Source organism: Bos grunniens, chromosome 5 (assembly GCF_055505025.1).
Source record: "Bos grunniens cultivar Pamir isolate PY7600 chromosome 5, Bosgru_T2T1.0, whole genome shotgun sequence".
Classification (NCBI taxonomy): domain Eukaryota; kingdom Metazoa; phylum Chordata; class Mammalia; order Artiodactyla; family Bovidae; genus Bos; species Bos grunniens.
Genome location: NC_141169.1, coordinates 78,072,019 through 78,099,312, shown reverse-complemented (window position 1 = coordinate 78,099,312; position 27,294 = coordinate 78,072,019). Strand labels below are relative to the sequence as shown.

The window sequence follows — 27,294 nt, the reverse complement described above, 5'->3', positions numbered from 1 at the left end:
GTACACTACACCTCCAGGAGTTATTTATATTGTACTTTATACTTCACACTATATTTGGAGAATTTGCTAAATGGGCAAATTTTATCATCCCATCCCCTTTCCTTATATGTTTTGTGTCATTTAAAAATAATGGCCATTATACTTGAACTAATAAAGTTTACATTAAGGTATTCTTGCTGACAAGAAATTACTGTCATATTTTATATAAAAAATTCCATACTCTATCTTTTAGAAGCTATTCAGTCCGGTTCAGGTTCTTTGCCATCTAAGACACATGGCCATCAATTTTCAGTGATGTCTGTGTTATGAACACGGGTAGATGCACGAAATATTTTCTAGAACTATGTTTAATGGCCAGCTTTTCATGTTTTTCTGTTCAGTGATTCCTTTTATAAATTATAAAGCCAAGTATTTATCATATATCTAAACACAGAAAATCAGGGAATGCAATAATTAGAAAAGAAATACATATAAGTCAAAACTTTAATAAAAAGCATCTCACAACTTAAAAGAATAAAGAGTCCTCTTATCATTGTCCCATGCTGCTAATAATTTTCTCCTATAAATCTCTATTTAAATTCAACTCCAACAGCTTTGGGTACAGATTAATACCAGTTTAGTACAGGTCTCCTTTCAGAGGACCAGACTGGTCTAAGGTTAGGTATGATTTTAAATGCCTTCACATAATTAGAACAATTGTGAACATATCTCCATTTCCTGGATTCCTTTTGACTTGGAACTCTCCTGGTATCTTAGATTTCTGTTTATTTATTTTTTTATCCCAGCTAGATTATTACCAAACACAGAGATTTTGTCTTATTCATCACTATATACTTAGCACTAGGCTAGTGCCTTTTAGTGCTGAAATACTGTTTAATAAATGAATAGAGGAATGAGAATCTAGGTAACAAACTACATATTCAGAATTTAAGTGGCATATTCCTGTATATTAGGTGGCAAATATTCTTGTTTTGATAGGAATATGGAAACACCTCTGAATGGTTTTGATTCCAACATAAAATTTAGAATGGAAGAGGCTAAAATCCATATTAAAGGATTAGCTCATATTGAACCACCCTCAGAGCACAGTGCGGAGAAGGCAATGGCACCCCACTCCAGTACTCTTGCCTGGAAAATCCCATGGACGGAAGAGCCTGGTAGGCTGCAGTCCAAGGGGTCGCTCAGAGTCAGACATGACTGAGCGACTTCACTTTCACTTTTCACTTTCATGCATTGGAGAAGGAAATGGCAACCCACTCCAGTGTTCTTGCCTGGAGAATCCCAGGGACGGGGGAGCCTGGTGGGCTGCCGTCTATGGGGTTGCACAGAGTCAGACATGACTGAAGCAAATTAGCAACAGCAGCAGAGCACAGTAAGCTTAAATCATAAATACACAGCAATGTAATTTCTGATCTTTTCTATTAATTTGACTGGTTGTTAGTTAATAAGAGAGCCTCTGTAGTTTGGGAAAATGAAAGAAGTGGTTTTGGGAAACCAAGCATGGGGAAGTGGAAAGATAAGATGATAAACTATGTCTTTCTGTCTGTCAGGGCTCCCTGGTCACTCCCAATTTCCTTCTCCTTGTGCACAAGTATGTTTTAAAGAATTTCAAAGAGATTAAAGTTTGGTTGTATTCTTAACCACAGTGCTAAAATTAAAGAAATACTGGTTTCAGTATTTCACAGTTTTATTCGAAGCTGAACAAGCTTTTGTATAAACACATAAAAGAATGAACATGTCTTCTCAAGTAAAGAACAAATAATATTTTTATTATGTACAAGAGTGCTTTCCTCTCTGATGGTGGATAATTAGGCTGGCCTTATAATGAACTATTGGAAGAGAGTTTACTCTAATCATTTTATGATCAAGGCAAAGAACACAAGCTTAGTTCAAATTAGTAAATTTCTAGAATCCCTTACTATGTTGCAAAATACATGGGAGAAGGAACAAATTTTTACTCTTTTTTAAAATAATTTTTTAAGACTTCTCTGGTGGTCCAGTGATTAAGACTTTGCACTTCCAATGCAGAGGGTACAGGTTTGATCTCTGGTTGGGGAACTAAGATCCCACATGCCATGTGGAGTGGCCAAAGAATAAACAATAAATAAATAATTTTATTGGAGTATAGTTGATTTACAGTGCTGTGTTAATTTCTGCTATACAGCAAAGTGATTCAGGTATACATATATATACACATTCCTTTTCATATTCTTTTCCATTATGGTTTATCACAGGACCTTGTAAGTTTTTACTCTTTTTAATATTTTGATTTTGCTGGTGTAAAGTAAGTACATCTGAAAAGAGACGTAGCTCTTCATTTTGTAGTTGACTTTCTGGGACACAAAAGCACAGATGTCCTTTCCAACTTCAGTAGACATATGTTGTCTCTGCCTTCTGGCAGTCATTCTTCTTTTTGCTAACAACACTGACTTTTCCATTAGAGAGTCACTCTATATGGTACAAGTGGCAGTGACCGTTGCTCACTCAACCACATGCCCCTGAAATTCACATGTGAGCACACAACTCAGACTTGACCAGTTAGAACATCACAGACTCCTCGCCTCAGAAACTTGTTTGCAAATGGCTAAGTTCTTACAGCTATTGGGAAAATAGTAGCAATTTCTTTTCTTGTGGAGACACTGGGCTGGATGAAAGGTAAGCCTGAAATCACCAGTGGCTATCTTTGCTGTAATATGAGGATAGCCTTTGAGAAAGAAACCAACAGAAGAAAGAAAACAGAGGCCAGAGATAGAGAATCATAGTTACAATCCCTGGGGCACCAAAGTCCCACCAGGATAGAAGGAAAACCCACCCTGGACTTTTCGGTGATATGAGTCAAGAAATTCCTTTCTTTTGCCTAAGCCAGTTTAGGTAGGATTTTGAGACTTCTAACTGAAAGAGCTCTGACTAACACTGATAAATACTGAGTCTTTCACTTACAGTTTGACTTGGCTCTGCAGCAGCTGAGGCTGAAAGTCCTGGAAAGCCAAACTCTCTGGCAATTCCTGAGAACTTTCTTGACTAAAGCGAGAAAACTGATGGTTTTACTTCACTATCATTTCTGAACTTAATGTAGGTATATCTATAATGTCATTATTTTTAAAAGTAGCACGATACTCACTGGTCCACTTCCTGCTGTGAGATTCTGGAGAGCTCCCAAAGATGCTTCTTGAGTATAGTTTCGGACACTCTTGGCGATCAAGGACAAATACATTCGTATCACAATGGAGTGCCACAGCCACTCCACGCCCTTGGGGTTGCTCTTTTCCTCTGGCATTGGCATGTCCTGGTATTGCTAAACAACACACACAATGGAACCCAAAAGTAAAGACTTCAAGTGATTTCTACAATTCCATACCCAAACCAAGAGACCAGAAGTATTGTCTTGTCTAGAAAGACTAATAAGACCTTAAACATTAAAAAGGCACACATGTATGATTTACAATCACTTAACTTTTAGCCCATGATGATTATTTTTCCCTCACCATGAGAGAGAATACAGAGAATTAAGCAAAGACTGTTCTAGAATATTTTTCAGGCTGCTGATAAGCTAAAAGCTAAATTAGTCACAACTGCTCCGAAGATAAGAAAAACGGGCCTCTTCTCACAGAGTCTTGTGAAGTTGTCCAGGACAGCATCAGTATTCTAAATTTACCAAGTATTCTCCAAGTTCACCAACACTGTGGTACTCTGAGGAGTAGGAGAGATCACATTCCTTCAGTTTTCATAAAATGCCAGTCTGGAAGGTGTCCTTCCTATGCGGTTTGCTTTTAGGATGTCTTGTTTGTTTTCTAGAACATTTAAAGCTGAATGTCTGGGCTTCTTTTAATGTTAAGATAATGCTATACCACTGGCCACACAGTATTAAGTTTACTTCCTAAACTGCGGGGCACAGAGCAGTATGGTTTGATGGCTAACAATGTAAATCTGGGGCCAGATTGCCTGGGATGGAATTCAATCTCCTCCACTAATTTGCTGATTATTTTGGAAAAATCAATTAACTTTTTTGTATCTCTGTTTCCTCATCAGTAAAGGAAGATATTAATACACACCTCATAGGACTGATACAAAGACTAAAGGAACTTAAAATAGAGCCTGACATACACTAAGTACTTAGAAATACACACGCACACTTATTCTTTCAAAGACTTCCCAATATACCTCTTTTACTTTTCTGCTTCGACTGCCAAAACACCCAATACTTTTGTTGTTGTCAGCCTGGATATTCCGGTTTTGAATATAAATACTCTGGGAATATTTCTCTGGGAGCTCTGCCTCCAGCTGGTAGGAGAGGTTATGAAGAATGCACACACAGTTCTCTGTGGCCTGAGAAATAGGACATGAATATTGATTATATATATGTATATATAGGTAACTTCGCAGGTATCATATCACAGAACTTCTGAGGCTTTAGATCTTACAAGGTTAACTGGATGCAGCAGGGCGTGCCTGGACTACAGGGTGCCTGGGGGAGTGACATAAGTATGGCTAGAAAGGCTAGGGTTAAATCGTAAGTGGTCACGAGCACAATGCTAAGAAATAGAGGCTGAATTTTTAAAACATTGGTTTTTACAGTGTGCTCAGAATGATTTTGTATTTTAGGTATACTGCTTACCAGCCATGTGGAGTTGGAAAACAGGAGGAGATATTACTTATAGGGATCAATCAGGAGCTGACTACAATAATCAATATGAAAGATGCACAAATTAGGATAGCAGCAGTAGCATTAAAGAGGAGTGGTTAAACTAAAGAGTATTTCAGAAGTAGAATGCACATGATTTGTTGTCCAGTGGATGTGGGATGTGATGGAAGAGAGGAAGTCCTAGATTACTTAGATTTCTATTTTCATTTGGTAGATGGTAATAACTATTCAGAGGGATTATACAGAGGCGCAAGTTTGGGGATGAAGGAAGAGATGAATTTCATTGCTGAAAATGTAGCATCTAAGCTCTTTCAAATATCTAGAGGTGTCAAACAGTTTGAAATTTGGGTCTGGAAAGTAGAAAGAAAAACCGGACTATATAGATTTTAAAATTTATGAGCATGTATGGGAAATCTTAAGCTCAACAAAGAGTTAATGAATAAAGCCAAACCCAAGCAGCTACTTCAAGAATACTCTGAAGTCTTAGTAGGACAAAATAAGTAATTTAGTATGAGAGATATCTAACTCTTAAATCACCTTGTCATCTGGCTGGTAATCTGCAATGGTGCCTCTGACATAATGGACCAGTGAGTCAATCAGTCCATCACACCTCCTCATCACTTTTCTCCCTTCAGGGCCAGCTGAACTCATGTTTCTATTAGGAAAAACAAACAAACAATCAGTCATAAGGTTTAGGCTTAGGCTAAGATACACTTAGGATGTGTATCTAATAGGTTTTTGTTTCAAAGCTTTACTTTTGTTTCAAAGTTTCTTCCAAGGGAACACTGGAAAATTTGTCAAAGTATGGCAGAATTGTCCTAGACTCAAAAAATCACCAATTCCCTATAGTCATCAACTCTGGACACAACTTAATAAATATATTCATAACACATCATTGTGTAATATAAGCCTTCTGTCTACTTCATTCCAAGCAACAAGGTCAGAGCATTATTTACTTAATCTTCACCCTATTTTTGAAAGGGTATAAATATATGAGGAAAACATCTTACAGTTAAAAGTAGAATAAATGGCATATTAGCTATAGCAATGCCTTAATTCTAATTAAATTAAAATTTCTTAAATTCTCTGGGCCTTAGTTTCCTCATTTGTAAATACAGAGTGTTAGACTATACCATTTGGAGGTTTTCCAGGCTTCAGCATAAACTGTTACTGACAAATATTAAACCAAATGCTCTAAAATGTGATGATTCTAGAATTAAAATGACAGAGAGATGTCACGAAAAATGCAGTTTCACAGTGTATAAGATCTAAGTTACAAGCCTGACCTATAAACATCTTTGCACTTAGTCTATTTCTAATTTGGCTAAGCCACGACACCCTTCTATAAACAGTAACTAAATCTACAAGTGGAAGGTGCTTCCTTATAGACACTGAAGGTTATCAAATACAGTAAAGTAATATATTTAGGGATCATATTTCAGATTCAGATAATGTTTTTATGCTGGTAATTCTATGTTCCTTTGCATTAATTTTTCTTGTCAACATTAACTATTTAAAAATATTTTTTTCCAGAAATGTTAACAGCTCTATAAACAAGAATGACAAAAGAACGACTTCAGGTTTTTAGAGTTTTGAGAACCACCCTTATTCTCTTTTGCTAACTTCATTGGCTAAGAGCTATTCCTATAAAATTTATCAGACCAGCTCCTTTCACTGTAGGCAGAACATTACAAAGCATATTCTTTTTGTGTATAATGTCTCAGTGTGATACTGAGCACTGAAAGAACTACAATTCTGAGAACTTTGGGGGTCATATTTTCTTCATCTTTAATATACGGCACTAAGTGATTTTAAAAAGCCTTTCTGTCCCCAAATACTGTTTTCAATACATATTGTCAAAGAACAAAAGTGCCTGGCATTGTATAAAGAACTGCAGGGAACAAGGAAGGAGTACCCAGCACTGCACCTGCTCCCATGGAAATCACATCTATATTCGGCTGTTTTACCCCGTGAAAATGCAGTTTCAGAATCCAACCTAATAGTTGAGGAGATAAGACAAGTACCCTAAAACTAAGCATGTACTAATAATTTAATGGTTGCTGAAATAATACAATGAATTTTTTAACAAAATCCCCTCTATGACTTTGGTTCTCATTTGATGTTTCTAATGTAATTATTCACTTCCTTATTTTCACTGTACTTGAAAGATTTTGATACTTTGTCCATTAAAAAAAAGATTATGAATTGGCTCATAGACTGTAAATAAAACCATTTTTTCCTATAATTTTTTTCTCAAGAAATGATTATTTGAACCAAGATCCTTTGTCTATTCTCTGAGGCCTTTAAGGTCATGGGATCTTAAGAAGCTTGACAAAACTGAAAAAGCATCTTTCACTGTCTCCTTATATTGCACATGGAGAAACCAAAGAGCTGAAGTTACTTTTACTGGTGAAATTAAGTTAGTGGTGAAGTCAGGATAGGAGAGCTGTTCTTTACTCTGTGCTGAGGGTGGCACCAGAGCAGAGCAAACCTTATCTAACATTCATTCAGTCTGCCATTTGTTTAGCAAGTACCGTATGTCCCCCAACTCCGAGACAGTGTTATCATATTTTAAAGCTTCCCTTTGACCTTTTCAACATCTGGCTTGGAGAATGGCAGTAGTTTTAAAATGGCTTTGACAAATCAAAAGGTCTTTCTTCCTAGCGAAGCCCCTTACACACCGTGCAGATGAATGACTCAGCTTTGTTTAACTTCAGCTGTTTATTTTGGGTGAGGATGGTAATTCAATTTGGCAGTACTTCCAGCTCACACACACTAACTGTTGTCTTGTAGTTTGGTATTATCCAGACTCTACTGGCTTGAAACGGGACTTATCAGGGGTTCCTGACAGCTGATACCTTTGCTGACAGAAAGTGCATGGAACACTACTACCTCAATATTTGTTCTTGCATATCAAAAATAGTTCCTACCTTACTCAGATACTCAGAAATATAAATGATAAGGGTGGATTATTTTACAGCAATACATCCATGAATAGAGGTCGCTAGTTAGAAAGGAATTTGCTATTGCACTCTGAAAATAATCAGTAATTATTAGGAAATTATTAAGAAATTCATCTTACAGTATTTTTTCAACAACTAATAGATAAATTTGTGGGAATGAGAGAATTAACATGGCTAATCTTAGGAAGAATCAATCCTTTTACACTGTGTCTCCTGAGTCCTGAGAAATACGTTTCACTGTTTCCTAGATGTAGCCCAATAGAGGTTTGTTTTTTTTTTTTTTTCCAATAGAGGTTTAATATGGAAAACTACCTCAAAACTGTTCACGAAATATATTAAAACAACTATCTTGTTGAAAAGTAAAAAAGACCATAAAAACCACAGTAGTTACTCGATAAAAGTTCATTATCAGAGTTACCAGTGAATATACTGGGTTGCCATTTCCTTCTCCAGGGGATCTTCCTGACCCAAGGATCAAACCCTGGTCTCCCACACTGCAGGCAGTCGCTTTACCTTCTGAGCCACCAGGGAAACCCAATGAATGTATTGGAAATGTTTAATTTAGTGTCTATGGTTTGAATTTGATTAAATGATGAATTTATTTCCCCTTGGTATAATTTAGCAGAAGTCTGAGTAAATATGTGAGCACCTTTCTGGAAATTAGAACTGTACCCTGTTATGTATTAAAATTTAAGTATCAGGTCTTTGGGGCTAGAGGCTGGGGCCTCAGGAGGAGATGGGTAGAGAAGGATGTGAACTACTCTAAATATAAAGGCAGGGCTGGTTCATAGCTCTTCACCTCCACTGGGCCTGAGTAGGAGGAACCAGTGCAAACTTTAGCTGCTTGTGTTTGATATTAAGAAGAATTTTTTTGGTAATGTGACCTGTAAGGGGTGAGAAAAAAATAGAATCTGAACCTCTGTATGTCTCTAACCAAAACTTCACATTGGAGACTTCAGGTGATTTATCTGAAAGCAAATCAGTGATTCCTGATTCTCTCCAGGACCATTTATCTCACACATTCCTCAGTGTCACAATCAAAAGGAGGAAAAACAAAAAACAAAAAACAAACACCCAGGACCTTGCTGGAATTAAAATAAAGAACTGTCTTTGTTAAGATTAATGACAATAAACTTTAAATTCATATGGCAAACCAAAATGTGAACAGTGTCAAATGATAAGAATAACTGCAATTTAGTGCATGTGCTAGACATTACTGTATACTTTGCAAATATTATGCTTTCACAAAATTCCTGAAATTAGGGTGTGCTGAATTTCATTCAGATTCCTGACCTATGACTATTCTTTAAAATCAGAATTACCCACTTCTAATGGGATTTTTAATGGCCCTTCCAAAAAAAGTTATCTGTGTGGGGCTACTGCAGGCAAGCTGTCAAATATAGTCTATCAGCATTGAAAGAAAGTTTGTTACAACACAGAACGTCCAAATGTCGTGTATTGACAACTGGAATTAAAGGCCGTAGTTAGCCACCAGGGCATGAGAATGGCAGGCAACAACAGGACAGGAGTGAATCTTTTCAAGACATTTCACCGACTGGTAATTCTAAGATGCAGAGATAAAAAAAACAAAAAACAAAAAACACGAGGGACTACTTCTGATAATAGGTGGTTTTCTACTAACACAAATTTACATGTGTGTTAATGTACCTATCTTAAAGGTCTAATCAGCATACTTAGTGATCACCACAATGGTTTTAAAAAAACTGTGGCCATATTTTCATTTTCACCAACAATTATAGGCTTCCTAATAACACGTTATAAATTGAATCCCAAGTGGTACCAGTCAATTTAAGAGCTTGGTCTGAGTCCATTCTAAGACCCAATAGGCACTTGATAAGACACTGGCTGATAAGGAGGCATCCTTCTTCCTGTTGATATTTGAGATTTAGGTCTGGGTTTTTGTTTAGCTCTCAGCTGATACATATCAAACAGTTGGGCCTTGTCTGTGATTAACCTAGAGAAAGCGGCAGAGGCAGCTTGTGGTTGCATAGAACAAAAGGGGAGCCTCACTTGAACTGGCAGAGGAACAAAAACTCTATGCCAAAAGAAGGGTTTGTCTGTTACTCTAAGTCAACATCAGATCCTGCAGGTATCCGCAAACATCAGCCAAAGTCAGCTGCTCATTCTGCAAACAGAAGCAACACTGGGAACAGAACAAAGCTGTACAACCTACATGTCTTGTTCCTTCCAGGACAAGGAACATCAACTTTACTAAAGATCTGTCTTACGAAAAAGGAAAATAGTTATTTGATAATAAGAGAAATTAGTACTCTCATTTAATTATCTAATTCTTAATTATTTGAGTAACTAAATAGGATTATGCACAGAGACAGACCAGATAAATCTTTTTGTCAGGAGTATTCAGAATAAGGGATAACTAAGCAAAGGTAAACAGAATGAAAAGCACAGTTAAGGAACCACAGATTCAGCAGAGTTCTGAAGTTTGATATCCAGGTATTATAAAAAATGAAATTCAAAAATACATGCTTTATTGTGCAGCAGCAGATATAATTGAATATATTAAAAATTTACATGGAGATATTCTTTTTCCAAAAAGTAGTTGGTATTGATATTACCAAAAAACTTGTCCTTAATCAAGAAGCTCATCAGGATTAAGGCTAATAATTATTGCTTTTCTTTCTAGAAGTACAGCTTGCTTCCTCTGATTACTCCCCACCCTAGCTAGATCTTCAGTGATAAGTGAAAATGGAATTTTCTTTTAAGACAGTTATAAATTTTAGTACAAATAACTATATTATACATTCATTAAAACACATTTATTAAACCATGACACATGTAGGAAAGAGTTCAGTTTTAATTCATTTGCAGGAGAAATGCATTACCAATTGCTTTTCTTCTTCAGCATAAAATACAATTAGGAAAAAGGAATATGTTTCATAATGTTTTGTCATTTTGTCCTATTATCCTAAACAAAATGGCAAATTCTGAGGTAGCCTTTACAATGCAGAAATGGTTGTGTGTGTTTTTTTAATTTTTATCTAATAATGGAGCATAGCTGATTAACAATATTGTATTAGTTTTAGGTTTACAGCAAAGTGATTCAGTTACATATACACATGCTGCTGCTAAGTCGCTTCAGTTGTGTCTGACTTTGTGTGACCCCATAGACGGCAGCCCACCAGGCTTCCCTGTCCCTGGGATTCTCCAGGCAAGAAAGAACACTGGAGTGGGTTGCCATTTCCTTCTCCAATGCAAGAAAGCAAAAAGTGAGTGAAGTCGCTCAGTCGTGTCCGACTCTTAGTGACCCTATGGACTACAGCCCACCAGGCTCCTCCGTCCATGGATTTTCCAGGCAAGAGTACTGGAGTGGGGTGCCATTGCCTTCTCCGATATATACACATGTATCTACTCTTTTTCAAATTCTTTTTCCATTTAGCTTATTACAGAATTGATCAGAATTCCTTGTGCTGTTGGTTATCTATCTTAAATGTAGCAGGGTGTATATGTCAATCCCAAACTTCCAATCTATCCCCTCCCCCCAACCACATACTGGTTCTCTAAGTCTGTGAGTCTTGGAAATAACTGGTAATCAGATGTGGAGATAAAATTAAGCAAATGGTTATTAACAAATAATAGGACTTCAGGAAAGCAACTTTTCAGACTTTTGTGAATTCATATTTTTATATGGCTATCCTGAAAAAGGACAGAGATGAACTAGTGATGAAATGATGAGGTATGATTGAGGAGACATTCATTCATACAGCTACTCATCCTTTACCACATGTGACTCTCCAGTAACATTTTCCCCAACTCCCAGGAAATATCAGTTAAGCAACTCAGTGCCTCCATGACAGTCCTTTCAGACCGCTTCTACACTTCTTATCAAATGGATTGTGGTTATCTCTTCTGGTGCCTTTCCCCCACTAAACCTGGAGTTCCTCCAGGGCAAAAATAGGTCCCATTCCCCTTTGAAATTTCAGAAATTTAAACAGTGCTTTGGATACAGCAGGCACTTGAGTACTGGACAGGGTTGGATAAGAGCAAGAGGAAAGACAGACCAAGTGGTAAAATCCCAAGAAGCATGGATTAGTTGCTTTTCTCAAATTTCTGATAACTGCTTCTATTATTGTGGAAGAGTCATTGGCACTTAATTTCTTCAACTGAAGAATGAGACTGTTAACAGCAGCTGCCTCAGAAGAGTCTGTGTTTGGCTTAAAGTGTCTTCCAGAACTTTGAATATTACTTCTCTTTGGGGTAAGCATTTCCCCCCCACTTTCTAGTCAGACAGCAGCCCATAGTCTTACACCTGTCCACTTAAGTGCCTGTCTGACCCCTGGAGGCAGGGGAAGGGGAGTGGGGAGAGTTCTGATTTGTAGCATTTGCAAATTTCTGTGGTGTAAATATTCCTACCATGGCTGATTTCAAGGGGCAACATGATGCCACTGCATGTGGAGGTATGAAGAAATCCTAACAACTGCTTCTGACAGCTCTACCACAAATTGGAATGTACAATTTATTTTTCTTTTACTAAACTATTCATTATGCTATCATATTGTTTAAGAAAAAAATGCCACAGTCCATAGGGTTGCAAAAAGTCGCACATGACTGAAGTAACTTAGCATGCGTGCACATGGTGTAGTTGACAATTTTCGAAGGATAACCCATGTGTGTTCTCCTATGTGAATGCCATCTCACAGTACGGCATTGGAGCTGGTAACAGCTCCAGGTGGGCCGAACTGAAGTCACTGTCACAAGTTCATTAACGAAACAAAGATTTTACCTGCAGAGCATATTCACTCTGACCCACTGCTACATAAAGACCTGGGTGGTCCCTCTCAGAACTGATCTCATCATCAAATTAATCAAGAGACAAAGTCACTGGTATGCAGAAGTTTTATTCTAAGGTAGATTGAAGGAATTTAGCCACACTAACCTAAGTCAACCACAATGTCAAAATACACTCAGGATGCTAATTCATTGTTGGTTCCACACTCAGCAGAGGAGACAATACCTCCAGTGAACTTGTAGAAATTATATTTGTTAACATTTATGACCTTTTTATGTAGTTAGGATTCATTTTTATCAGAGCTAGTCAACACCAGTCAAAATCTTTTTAGAGTAAGTTGGAGTCAGAAAAACCATAATTCCTAAAGATATATGTACCCCAATGTTTTTTGCAGCACTATTTACAATAGTCAGGACATGGAAGAAACTTATATGTCCACTAACAGAAGAATGGATAAAGAAAATGTGGCACATATAATACAATGGAATATTACTCAGCCAAAAAAAGGAATGAAATGGTGCAATTTGCAGAGACATGGATGGACCCAGAGACTGTCACAGAATGAAGTCAGAAAGAGAAAAATAAATATTGTATATTAACACATATATGTGGAATCTGGGAAAATGGTACAGATGAACCTATTTGCAAAGCAGAAATATATGCACAGATGTAAAGAACAAATGTATGAACACCAAACGGGGAGAGACAGGGTAGGATGAACTGGGAGATTGGGCTTGACATATTTACACTACTATGTATAATACAGATAACTAATGAGAGTGTACTGTATAGCACAGGGAGCTCTATTCAGTGCCCTGTGGTGACCTAAACGGGAACGAAATACAAAAAAAAGAAAGTGGGTGTGTATATACATATAAATAGTTGATTCATTTTGCTGTATAGCAGAAAATAACACAGTATCGTAAAGTAACTATACTCCAATACAAATTTAAAAATTAAAAAGAAAAAAGAAGTAAGCAACTATTCACAAGACAGCTCTACCCTCATGGAAATCGAGTCTATTTGACTGAAGGTTCCCTATAGGTCTTTTCCTAGCTTCTAATTTACATCTCCTTACTGACTTTTATACCCATTGTGACATCTACCTGAAGTAGTCTACGAGGCCAACTCCTCTCTTGGAAAGACCTCCAACTTCATATGCTTTCTGTCTTCTTTGTTAATAGGAAATTCAGTGCAGAGGTTCTACTTGCATAGTACTCTTTAAAAAAGACAATTACTGAAACACAGATATAATGCCCATAATAAGACAGAACATGACTGTACACTGGCATACCTGACTCTGTGGTTACGAGACTGTAAAGGGCAGAGGCTTAATCCACAGCAGAGCAGTTTGTAAACAGGTATATACAGTTTGTATACACTGATAAATGTCAGCATATCCAGGACTAGATGAAGAGCTCGGTTTTGGAGACAGGCTTCCTGGATGCGAATTCCAGCTTTGTCTCCTACTGGCTGTGTGATGTTGTGAAAATCACTTAACCTCTCTCAGCTCCACTTTCCCTATCCATAAAATGGGAAGGCCTACTTTACAAGGGTCACTCTGAGAATAAATTGAGGAAATTCTCACAAAGCATTTTGAACAGTTTTTACAACATAATATACAATAAATGTTAGCTATTATTATTATAAACTAGATATATAGATGAAATAAGAATAGATTATTTTAGTAAGCAAATACCATGATGCTCAATTTCCCAGTCTTTGTGTAATATTCTGCTTCTGAAAGTAGTTCAAACCAGTGGTTTGGATTGTCTTTGCAAACAGTTTAAAATGGTATCATTATGACGGGAGTAGATTTAGGATTAAATATATCTGAAAAATGTGCTTCATTCAAACCATGCAAGTCTGTTATTCCTTGTTCATAAAAGAAGACTACAGGAAGATTCGTAACCAATATCTTTGTCTTTAGATTTCTACCTTCCCAACATACCTTTCATTTTGATATTATAATTTTTCTACGTCACACAGAACTTAATTTCTATTCTCCCCACATTATAAATTTTGCTTACAGAAGAAAAAAAATCAACTCATTAGCATGTTTTATAATGCCCCCAGTCTGGCCTTAGCTAATGTTTCTAACTTCTGTTTCATTACTTTCCATTACAAATTTGATACCTTGCCAGGCTTGATTATCCACCTAACTTATGATGGATTTTAATTTGCTCATTCATTCATTTACCCATTTCACTCAAATACTTTTCACTTGCTTACTATGTGTCAGAAACCTTGCTAGGTGCTAGGAATTAGAGATTAAAACAATGCATAGGCTTAGCTCTTAAGAGTTCACAATCTAATAAAAAAAGGTATGTAAATAACTTCCAATAAAAACAGTAATGGATGCAAAATCTGTACACAGGTGATTTACCTGTAAAAATTCCCATTTGAATTCTTAAAAACAAGTAATGGTGTTTGTCTGAGGAGGCACAAAAATGTTTTATAGAAAAGATGAACTCTATCTTTGGTGTTAGATGATTAGGAGCATTTAATGGGAAGTATTTAATGGGAAGATAATGGAAAATGTTTCCCAGGAAATAAAATTGAACAAAGCCTTGACTATATGAAATTACCTATAATATCTAAGGAAAGCAAGTATTTTGTAGTTTGCTTGTACTTTGATGTATGTTTGGAAAAACATGAAGTAAGACTTTAAAGAAGTTTGTAGACAGACCCAGAAAGGTTGCATATGCTGTAACTGAGGAAGGTGTCTTCTATTTTTGCTTTATTTTCCCAGCAAGTGTTCCCTTCCCTCTTGCTACTTTAACAAACCTTGTTGTCATCGTTGCCATGAAGCAAGTATCTGATTCAGGTCTGTCCAATCCAGGGGACAGAGGCTCAAATGATATGCACTTTTCAGAAGCAGGGCCAGGGTTAAACCTTCCCTGAGACTGACACTTGAAGAAAGAAGTGTACTTTTTCTGTTGGGTGGCCTGTGGTTTAGGGATCTGCTATGTGGAGAAGGCTTGTTTGCATTTTTAGACAATGAGCCCAGTAGTCTTCAAAGAAGAGTAAGCAGAGATGGTATGTACAGACATATCCTGTTTTATTGTGCTTTGCTTTATTGAGTTTTATAGACATTACAAGTATTTTTTAACAAATTGAAGGTTTGTGGCAACTCTGTGTTGTTAGATGATGGTTAGCATTTTTAGTAATTAAATATTTCTTTTAATCTTTATTTATTTTATGCCATGTGTAGCACGTGGGATCTTAGTTCCCCAACCAGGGATTGAACCTGGGCCCTCTGCTTTGGGAGCATGAGTCTTAACCACTGGAATGCCAGGGACGTCCCAGTAGTACTCTCGCCTGGAAAATTCCATGGATCGAAGAGCCTGGTAGGCTGCAGTCCATGGAGTTGCTAAGAGTTGGACACGACTGAGCGACTTCACTTTCACTTTTCACTTTCATGCATTGGAGAAGGAGATGGCAACCCACTCCAGTGTTCTTGCCTGGAGAATCCCAGGGACGCGGGAGCCTGGTGGGCTGCCGTCTCTGGGGTTGCACAGAGTCGGACACGACTGAAGCGACGTAGCAGTAGCAGTATAATATAAACATACTTATATATGCACTTGGGAAACAAAAAAATTTGTGCGACTTGCTTCATTGCAATATTCACTTTATTGCAGGGGTGTGGAACCGAATTTACAATATATCTGAGGTATGCCTGTCAACAGGAGATTGAGTCCTAGGGATGCTGAATTTCTGTCCCAGTCCTTGAGGCCATGGCTCCTGGTGTACTTCTTTCACTTCCACAAGTGACTGTTAACATCTCAGCCACATGAATCACTTGGTTTAAGGAAGCTTGGAAGTCCCAGCCATGACAATCAGAGAAGAAAAAGAAATATAAGGAATCCAGATTGGAAAAGAAGTAAAATGGTCACTTTCGCAGATGACGTGATACTACACATAGAAATCCTAAAGATGCCATCAGAAAACTACTATAGCTAATCAATGGATTTAGTAAAGTCATAGGATACAAAATTATTACACAGAAATCCCTTGCATTTCTATAAACTAACAATGAAAAATCAGAAGGAGAAACTAAGGAAACAATCCTGTTCATCAATGCAACAAAAAGAATAGAATACCTAGGAATAAAACCTAGCTAAGGAGACAAAAGATGTGTATGGAGAAAACTATAAGATACTGATAAACAGATGGAGAGATATATCATGTTCTTGGATTTGAAGAATCAATATTATGAAAATGACTATACTACCCAAAGCAATCTACAGACTTAATGCAATCCCTATAAAATTACCAATGGCATTTTTCACAGAACTAGAAAACTTTTTTTTAACAATCTGTATGGAAACACAAGAGACCCCGAATAGCCAAAGTAATCTTGAGAAAGAAAAATGGAGCTAGAGGAATCACACTCCCTGACTTCAGACTATACTACAAAGCTACAGTGATCAAGATAGCATGATACTGGCAAAAAAGCAGAAATACAGATCAACGGAATACGATAAAGCCCAGAGATAAACCCACACACCTATGGTCACCTTATCTTTAACAAAGGAGGCAAGAATATACAATGGAGAAAAGACAGCATCTTCAATAAATGGTGCTGGGAAAACTGGACAGCTACATGTAAAAGAATGAAGTTATAACACTTCCTAATACCATACCAAAAATAAACTCAAAATGGATTAAAAACCTAAATGAAAGACCAGACACCATAAAACTCTTAGAGGAAAACAGGCAGAATACTCTTTGACATAAATTGAGCAAGATCCTTTCTCCACCGCCTTAGCAGAGCAAAGGCAGTCATAAACAAGATGAAAAGATGACCCTTAGATTAGGAGAAAGTATCTGCAAACAAAGCAACTGACAAAGCATTAATCTTCAAAATACAAAAGCTTCTCAAGCAGCTCAAAATCAAAAAAACAAGCAAATCAAAAAGTGGGTAGAAGACTTAAACAGACATTTCTCCAAAGAAGACATACAGATGGCCAGCAAACACACGGAAAGATGCTCAACAAGGCTCATTATTTGAGAAATGCAAATCAAAACTACAATGAAGTTGGTCAGAATGGCTATCATCAAAAATTCTGCAAACTGGAGAGGGTGTGGAGAAAAGGGAACCCTCATGTACTGTTGATGGGAATGTAAATTGATACAGCCATTATAGGGAACAGTATGGAGGTTCCTTAAAAAACAAAAAATACCATATGACCTTGCAATCCCACTACTAGGCATATACCCTCAGAAAACCATAATTGAAAAAAATACACGTACCCCAATGTTCACTGCAGGACTATTTACAATAGCCAGGACATGGAAGCAATCTAAATGCCCACTGACAGATGAGTGGATAAAAAGATGTGGTACATATATACAGTGGAATATTACTCAGCCACAAAAAGGAATGAAACTGGATCATTTGCAGGGATGTGGATGAACCTAGAGTCTGTCATACAAAGTGAAGTAAGTCAGAAAGAGAAAAACAAATACCACATATTAATGTATACATATGGAATCTAGAAAAATGGTACTGATGAACATATTTACAGGGCAGGAATAGAGACATAGATGTAGAGAATGGATTTGTGGACACAGTAGGGGAAGGAGAGGGTGGTACGAATTGAGAGAGTAGCATTGACACATATACACTGCCATATTTACACTATCTGTGAAACAGACAGCTAGTGGGAAGCTGCTATATATAGCACAGGGAGCTCAGCTCGGTGCTGTGATGACCTAGAGGGGTGTGAAGGTGATTCACATTGTGATACTGCAGAAACTAACAGAACATTGTAAAACAATTATATTCTAATTAAAATAAATAAGCAAAAAGATTTAAAAAAGGAAGTTTGAATTGTGTACCTGCCATGTACACAATGAAGTGAAACAGTCCTAACCTAATCTGCCACACTAAGAACTCTGCTGCACGTGGTAAGGCAATGAGAGCTATAGAAAAATTTGCTGTAACATATTTCATTGCATTCTAGTTTATTTGCTCATCTGCATCCCCTGCTAGATTAAAGGTTTCTTAAGAATTTTCTCATTCATCTTTGAAAAACTCTCAGTGGCTAACATAATTCTTCATGAAAACCTGGTATTTGATATGTATTACTCTGTAATTATGGGCTTTCTAGGTGGAGCTAGTGGTAAAGAATCTGCCTGCTACTGCAGGAGACACACGAGATGTGGGTTCGATTCCTAGGATGGGAGGATCCCCTGGAGGAGGAAATGGCAACCCACTCCACAGCTCTTGCCTGGGAAATCCCATGGACAGAGGAGCCTGGAAGGCTACGGTCCATAGGGCCACAAAGAATTGGAAACGACTGAGCACGTGTGCATGCACACACAGTGTGATTAATTATGGAGATAAGATAAATATCTTACCATAATAAATTCCCTCTGTTATCATCCAAACAGATTCCCTCAAAATGTGAACTGTGAAACTAGAGAAAAGACCAAAAGGCAAAATATATCCCAGCTTCTTCTGGGCTGCCTAATTTTGATTACATATCTGTTTGGTTTCTTTTAATCTTTAGACATAAAGGACAATGATTATTTTCAAATATATGTAAGAAAGCCTGAGACACACACTTCTAGAGGAATTAAGACTAACATTTCCTCTTCCTTCATGCATTTCTATTTCCTCCTGGTTTAGTTGGCACCTGACAGTCCAGGGCAGAAAACATTTCAAGCACCTTTTTCATCCCAATATTTAGAAATGCTGATCAAACTAACTTCTTTTGTAGCTATTCTTGTGGCAAGATAATCTATCCCTTTAGGTTTTGTTGCCTATTTAAAAACACCAGGTTCAAAACTATTTTTTTTTAACCATGTCATTAAATTATATTTTTGTCAACTGAAAAATAGCATGCAGCCTGACTTAAATCCTGTGAGATAGGGAATTCCAGTCTGCACGGACTTGTAGGTGTTCAGACTGGATTTCCAGTTTACCTATCGGAAATGATATGCTCTCTTTCCTGAGCTACTGTGGGTAGCTTCGGGAATCAAACATATCAGGAAAAACAGTACTCTTTTCTATATTGTGCTTCTAGTACTTAAGAGTGATCTTTATAATTTTTAACTGTATTTCCAGGTAATTGGGTAGAGTTTAAGACAGATCTGGATGCAGTATTTAGAGTCAACAGAGAAAATGTTGAGGGAGATGTAGACTGGCGTTACCTTAGGCATCCTGTGACATTGTAGAATATATCAAAATCAAGCAAACCATTTGCTTTCGGGTAGTCTCCTTCTGGCCATCCCGAAAAGGGGATGATGATATTCTCAGTGAGGATAAGCAAGGCTTCTGTTATCATGAGATTCTTAAGTTTGTCATTAGAGGATAAATTCCACAGCAAACCTAGAAAAGTAAAGAGTACCATCAAAACAGCGCAGGGCTAGGTCAAAATGACTGCTGAAAAGGTCAATTAAGACCATCACCCTTAGATCCATGGCTGGTTATAAAAAAAAACAAGGTGGGGGAGATGGTCCTTTTCACAAGGGAAAGAACTGGTTTAGACATCATTAGATGCCAATGGAAGCTATCCCATAAGAAAAATTAAAATATATATAAAACAAAGAGAACTTACAATGTGAAACTATACATATTTAAATTAATCAAGAACATAAATGAATGCCAAAAATTGTTAGTACTATTCTCTTAAAAGATCCTACCACAAAGCTGACCTCATTAGGATAATAAATTTTGGGCTCATCAACAGGAAAGCTTGAAACGATCCTACTATAATTAAGAGTTCAACATTTTAAGACTCATATTTTTCTCCCTTAGATACATATCTAAGAATATCTCTGCCTGCCTCCTGCTTCCCTACTACCCACAACTCCCACCTGACATTCGCTTTCCGATAACAGCAGGAAAAGCCTGTAGAAAGCCTTTGCCTATGCCTGTCAAGAGTAGGCCGATCAATATCACCAATGAATATTTATTAACTCCTACCCAATGGTAAACTTTATGTCCTCCCAGAACTTATGCTAGCTCTGCTGCTGCTGCTAAGTCGCTTCAGTTGTGTCCGACTCTGTGTGACCCCATAGACGGCAGCCCACCAGGTTCCTTTGTCCCTGGGATTCACTAGGCAAGAACACTGGAGTGGGTTGCCATTTCCTTTTCCAATGCATGCATGCATGCTAAGTCCCTTCGGTTGTGTCCGACTTGTGTGACCCCGTGACAGCAGCCCACAGGCTCTCTTGTCCACGGGATTCTCTAGGCAAGAATACTGGAGTGGGTTGCCATTTCCTTCTCTGATGCTAGTGCTACCTCATCTTATATTACAGTTTAGCAGAGAAGGAGAGATAAGAGTATTTACTCTACTTGCCAACTTGCAGGGGCTAAGCATTGGTCTAAGACTGGTACCACATTTACTCACTTAACTTTCCTGTCCTCTTGAATCCCCTCAACCTCCAATTAAAAAGAAAGGCCGTATCAGCCAACTCAGGAAGAAATTAAGATAACAGAATACTGTACTTCCAGGGACATCCACAGGGACTGAAGCTGGGTATTGAGAGAGAATACAAAGTTGCATGCATTTACATTTAGGATTTGTTTTTCTCACAAATTTGGTGCTCAAATACCTCTGATTCAGTGGAAGGACTATATACCTACTGCTTGCTATTCCAGTGACTCCCAGCAGGTGTCAAGTTCCTGTGCCATCTTTCATTCTTCAGTAAATTACTATAACTCACTATCATCCAAGAAAGCAGAAAGAAAGAAGGGACAGAAAGAGAATTTTCTTCCTATTCATGCCCCACCGCCCAGTCAGTAATTTTGACTTCTTAAATTTATTGCTTTGTCTGCATGAAGAACAGAGGAAGCACAGATATACAGGGCAGCCACTTTATGAATAAAGCAAACATGGTGGTCTCAGCTAAATTATGTAGTGATATTACCTCCCCTGATATCAATTACAGAAATACTAGCTTGTGATTAAAGCTTAGTAGTTAATCAACCATACTTGTATCTGGCCATTCAATTAGAGCATTCTAGGCCTGATGTAGTCTTTTGGGGCTTAAACAGTTTACTTTGCTGCTGCTAAGTCACTTCAGTCGTGTCTGACTCTGTGCAACCCCATAGACATCAGCCCACCAGGCTCTCCCATCCCTGGGATTCTCCAGGAAAGAACACTGGAGTGGGTTGCCATTTCCTTCTCCAATGCATGAAAGTGAAAAGTGAAAGTGAAGTCGCTCAGTTGTGTCCGACCCTCAGCGACCCCATGGACTGCAGCCTACCAGGCTCCTCCGTCCATGGGATTTGCCAGGCAAGAGTACTGGAGTGGGGTGCCATTGCCTTCTCCAAACAGTTTACTTTAGCTGTGTACAAGTAACTAATTTTTTATTTAAATCACCAAATATCCACCACAGCTTACACCTAGCTTCCATTAGACAAAGCAATACGGGGTCTAGTGTTTCATGAGGACTAGAATTCTGGCTGATGAGGTCTTTTCCTGATCAAACTGGCATTTGGGGTTAGCAGTGTCACTCAACCACAGGCTTTGCAACACAATGACTTCATTGGTCACACCTCATATTAAGAGGCCCTGGAAAGGGAGAGACAGAATAAAATTCCAGAAAACTAAGGTGGCTGAAAACAACTGAAGGGCAGGTCTGAGGTTGAGTTTTGGTTACTAAGCTGCAAAAGAAAGCTGAAGAGAAAAGAGAGAAAAGGAAAATAAAAGCTTCCTGCTCTAAATAAGCAAACAAATTAACAGTCTCTGCCTGCCAGAAGCTTAAAAATGTGAAGCATAATGGCATTTCCTCTTTTTAAAAAGGACCACACAGAGCACTCAAAGGAAAAGTACACTTTACAATAAAAACCAGAGAGGATTAATTTGAACAAAGGGAATGGAATTTTCTTCCAACAGTCAATGTCCTTTGTAGTTTGGCATGCTATATTATTACTAGAGAAGTATATCATTTGGGGAATTTCAGTATAATTTTTGAATTTTTAATGTAAGATATTATACAGAAATGTCATGCTTGCCAAATTTCTGTATGATACAAAGCTAGGAAAGAGCTTAAATGTTCACTAGAGATTCAGGATTGTACATCCTTACACACACCATAACACACACATACATACAAAATCAGTAAATGACCAATTACCAATTGGGAAAAGGTATATGACAATACAGGACAAAGGTTAAATACCATTAATATACAAAGTTCTTATAAATTTTAAAAAATTAAATTATTAATAGGAAAATTAACCCAAAGCTCAGTTGTGTCTGATTCTTTGCGACCCCATGGACTATACAGTCCATGGAATTCTTCAGGCCAGAATACTGGAGTGGGTAGCCGGTCTGTTCTCCAGGGGATCTTCCCAACCCAGGTATCAAACCCAGGTCTCCTGCATTGCAGGCGGATTCTTTACCAGCTGAGCCACAAGGGAAGCCCAACCCAAAGCGAAAAGCGTCTAATCCACATAAGAACGCAGGCTCTCTAGTAACTAAAAAAAAATGCATTATTTAACAACTACATATCATTTTCTGTGGTTACAGGAGGCAAAACCAGAGCAATGAGTGGAAATTCTGAGAAAGGAGATTTTGGCTCAGTGAAAGCATAAACTTCTAAAAGAACTTTGAAGAAGACAGAAAGATCTGCTTGTAAGATCCAGCATTATCACTGGAGCCAACAAAAATGAGCTCATCTTTTATGAAAATATCAACAAGGTGCTTTATCTCAAAACTAGAGTATTAGAAGAGACTAGCAGCAGCAGCAGCAGTGGCAAATTAGAATCACGTACTCTTGGGCCACACTTGCAGTTTTTTTTAGGCATACTCCTAATAAAAATTACTAAGCCTGACTCTCAGGATGGATTCCAGGAATTTCCATTTTAAAAATGATTCACATTTTTGGCATTGGGAAATTAATGGTTTAGATAACCCTGAATAGATGTCTCTTTCAATGATTACATTCTGTATTCCCTGATACTGCATTATATTTGGGGTTTAGATTTTCATTTGCTTTAACTTTGGGTCAGTTTATTCACAGTGCCTTCATTTCTATTATTACAGTTCTTTATTGTAGGTGTACTGTCTGTAATTTTCTGTCACTAAGCTCTCTTTCTAGCCAAAAATAAAGGAACAGGATTCTGGTAAGGGGTATAATTTGAATAATTAGCAATTTTAAGTGAGAGAATGATAACTGCATTATTGAGAAACTTGTTGCCAACTGATATTTACAAAATACAGTTACTGAATAAAGGGATCTAATAGATATTAAACCCCAGTTTTATTAATATTGCCCTTAGGACTAGAAATATAGCTAACCAAATCTGTATAATGTTAATAGCAAAACTTGTAAATTTTATGATTAAATCTTCAAGGAGCAGCAGGAGAAGTGATTCTTTTCAAATTTATATTTCAAAATGATCACAGAACAGGAGGAATGTGTTTCTGTAATTTCCCTTACATGGATCATTCCTTCTTTAACCTAACTTTTGTAAAACTTATTAGGAATATCATATTATAACAAACGTCATTTATTTAAAAATAAATCTCAAGAGAAAGAAATTCAAGAAGGCAAAATGGTTGTCTGAGGAGGATTTACAAAAAGCTGAGAAAAGAAGAGAAGTGAAAGGCAAGAGAGGAAGGGAAAGATATACCCCACTGAATGCAGAGCTCCAAAGAATAGCAAGGAGAGATAAGAAAGCCTTCTTAAGTGGACAATGCAAAGAAATAGAGGAAAACAATAGAATGGGAAAGACTAGAGATCTCTTCAAGAAAATCAGAGACACCAAGGGGACATTTCATGCAAAGACAGGCAAAATAAAGAACAGAAATATTGAGGACCTAACTGAAGCAGAAGATATTAAGAAGAGGTGGCAAGAATACACAGAACGGTACAAAAAAGGTGTTAATGACCTGGATAACCAAGATGGTGCGGTCATCTCACCTAGAGCCAAACATCCTGGAGTGTGAAGTCAAGTAGGCCTTAGGAAGCATAACTACCAAAAAAGCTACTGGAGGTGATGGAGTATCAGCTGAGCTATTTCTAATCCTAAAAGATGATGCTGTTAAAGTGCTGCCCTCAATATGCCAGCACATTTGGAAAACTCAGCAGTGGCCTCAGGACTAGAAAAGGACAGTTTTCATTCCAAACCCAAAGAAGGGCAATGCCAAAGAATGTTCAAACTACTGTAAAACTGCACTTATTTCATATGCTAGTAAGGTAATGCTCAAAATCCTTTAGCCAGACTTTTAACAGGATGTGAACTGAGAATTTCCAGATGTTCAAGCTAGATTTAGAAAAGACAGAGGAACCAGAGATCAAATTGCCAACATCCATTGGATCACCAGAGAAGGGAACGGCACCCCACTCCAGTACTCTTGCCTGGAAAATCCCATGGACGGAGGAGCCTGGTAGGCTGCAGTCCATGGGGTCGCTAAGAGTCGGGCACGACTGAGCAATTTCATTTTCACTTTAATGCATTGGAAAAGGAAATGGCAACCCACTCCAGTACTCTTGCCTGGAGAATCCCAGGGACAGAGGAGCCTAGTGGGCTGCCATCTGTGGGGTCACACAGAGTCGGACACGACTGAAGTGACTTAGCAGCAGCAGCAGCAGCACTGGATCACAGAAAAAGCAAGAATTCCAGAAAAACATCTACTTCTGCTTTACTGACTATGCCAAAGCCTCTGACTGTGTGGATCACAACAAACTGTGGAAAATTCTTCAAGAGATGGGAATACCAGAACACCTTACCTGTCTCCTGAGAAACCTGTATATAGGTCAAGAAGCAACAGTTAGAACTGAACATGGAATAACGGACTAGTTCCAAATTGGGAAAGGAGTATATCAAGGTTGTATATGGTCACCCTGCTTATTTAAATTCTATGCGGAGTACATTATGCAAAATGCCAGGCTGGATGAATAACAAGCTGGAATCAAGACTGCTGGGAAAAATATCAATAACCTCAGATATGCAGATGGCACCACCCTAATGGTTGAAAGTGAAGAGGAACTAAAGGGCCTCTTGATGAAGATGAAAGAGAGTGAAAAAGCTGGTTTAAAACTCAACATTTAAATAACTAAGATCACGGTCCCATCAGTTCATGGCAAATAGATGGGGGAAATAAAGGAAACAGTGACAGACTTATTTTCATGGGCTCCAAAATCACTGTGGATTGTGACTGCAGCCATGAAATTAAAAGACACTCCCTCCTTGGAAGAAAAGCTGTGACAAACCTAGACAGCATATTGAAAAGCAGAGACATCACTTTGCTGACAAAGGTCCATATAGTCAAAGCTATGGTTCTTGCAGTAGTCATGTAGGGATGTGAGAGTTGGACCATAAAGAAGTTTGCATGCTGAAGAATTGATGCTTTCTACCTGTAGGACTGGAGAAGACTCTTGACAGTCCCTTGGACAGCAATGAGATCAAACTGGTCAATCCTAAAGGAAATCAACCCTGAATATTCACTGGAAGGACTGATGTTGAAACTGAAGCTCCAATACCTGATTCGAAGAGCTGACTCATTGGAAACGATTCTGATGCTGAGAAAGATTGAAGGCAAGAGGAGAAGGGGGCAACAGAGGATGACATGGTTGGATGGCATCACCAATTCAATGGAGATGATTTTGAGCAAACTCCAGGAGATAGTCAATTGCTGCCAAAGGGAGCAACTTTGGACACTTTGATACAGCAAAACACTCAGATAATACTGGACTCACATTTAGGCTTTGTTGTTTTGCTAGCTGTGCAACGTTGGGCAACTTATGTAACCCCCTGAGTCTTACTGGTCATATGTAAATAGTCAATAATACCATGCCTTATGGAGCTGTCAGGAAAAACAGAGGTAAAAAATAGAAAGTTCAAGGTTATGACTAGGCATAGATGTTAAGGAATCTGCCTATAATGCTGGAGACTCGGGTTTGATCCCTGGTTTGGGAATGATTCCCTCGACAAATGGAATGGCTACCCACTCCAGTATTCTTGCCTGGAGAATTCTATGGACAGAGGAATCTGCTAAGCTACAGTCCATGGGATCGCAAAAAGTCAGACATGACTGAGCGCATAATAGAGGCTCAATAAAAAAAAAGATGTTTATAAAACAGACAAGAAAAGATTCATATATATGGCTACTCACTTTATGTTTCTAAACAAAGATATAAATGTGTCTAAATTAACAATTTATTTTTGAGGCCCACAAAGCACTTATTTAGCACTTCTATTAATAGAGCTAAAGGAAGTTATTTAGTAGTGTGACTCACTCAGCCGTGTCCGACTCTTTGGGACCCCATGGAGAGTATCTTACCAGGCTTCTCTGTCCATGGAATTCTCCAGGCAAGAACACTGGAGTGGGTTGCCATTCCCTTCTCCAGGGGATTTTCCTGACTCAGGGTCCAAACCCAGGTCTCCTGCATTGCAGGCAGATTTTTTACCAACTGAGCCACCAGGGAAGCCGGTTATTTAGAAGGATTTGTATCAAACATTCAAGTATCAACTTAGTTAAATGAATATGTTAACAAGCACTTGCTGGTAGGGATGTTTGGCTTATACTAGAAACTCTGGGAATTGTACAAATTCCATTTATCAGCTCTGTAGATTATCTAAAGAAGCCTGAATGATTTCTATGGCATCAATACCACAGAATATTCTCTGTTCTTAGTTTCCTTCTTCCTACACAAAAGAAGAGGACATTCACAAACAACAGATTATTTCCTTTACAAACACTTCCTCCTAAGTTTTCTGGCTATCATGCACCCTAACCTTGAACATTTTATTACTGAAGATTCCTCTAGATGAACAGCAGCTTCTTTGCTCTACTAGTGATTTTCACTATGCTGGGAATAACTTTCATTCTCTTTCAAAACACTAGTCCAAAGTCTATACCTCTTTTAAGGTCCACAATGAAACATATCTCCTTCATGAAGTCCTGACTGTGTATGTATCTGATTCTCTTTTGTGTTCACTACTGTAGTTTAAT

The 27,294-nt window shown here is 37.9% G+C and overlaps 1 protein-coding gene across 2 annotated transcripts in view; it reads right to left on the bottom strand.

Annotated features, from left to right (window-relative positions):
- Positions 1-27,294, bottom strand: part of PKP2 (plakophilin 2) — an 80,346-nt gene that overhangs the window by 11,204 nt on the left and 41,848 nt on the right. The window contains exons 6-9 of one of the 2 annotated variants that reach the window (XM_086401356.1): positions 19,535-19,712; positions 5,180-5,297; positions 4,162-4,326; positions 3,122-3,295 (exon numbers count right to left, since the gene is read on the bottom strand). In XM_086401356.1, coding sequence (XP_086257482.1) covers positions 3,122-3,295; positions 4,162-4,326; positions 5,180-5,297; positions 19,535-19,712 — 635 coding nt within the window. Of the gene's footprint in view, positions 1-3,121; positions 3,296-4,161; positions 4,327-5,179; positions 5,298-15,987; positions 16,190-19,534; positions 19,713-27,294 lie in introns of those variants that run through there. The other variant, XM_086401357.1, reaches the window with a different exon arrangement.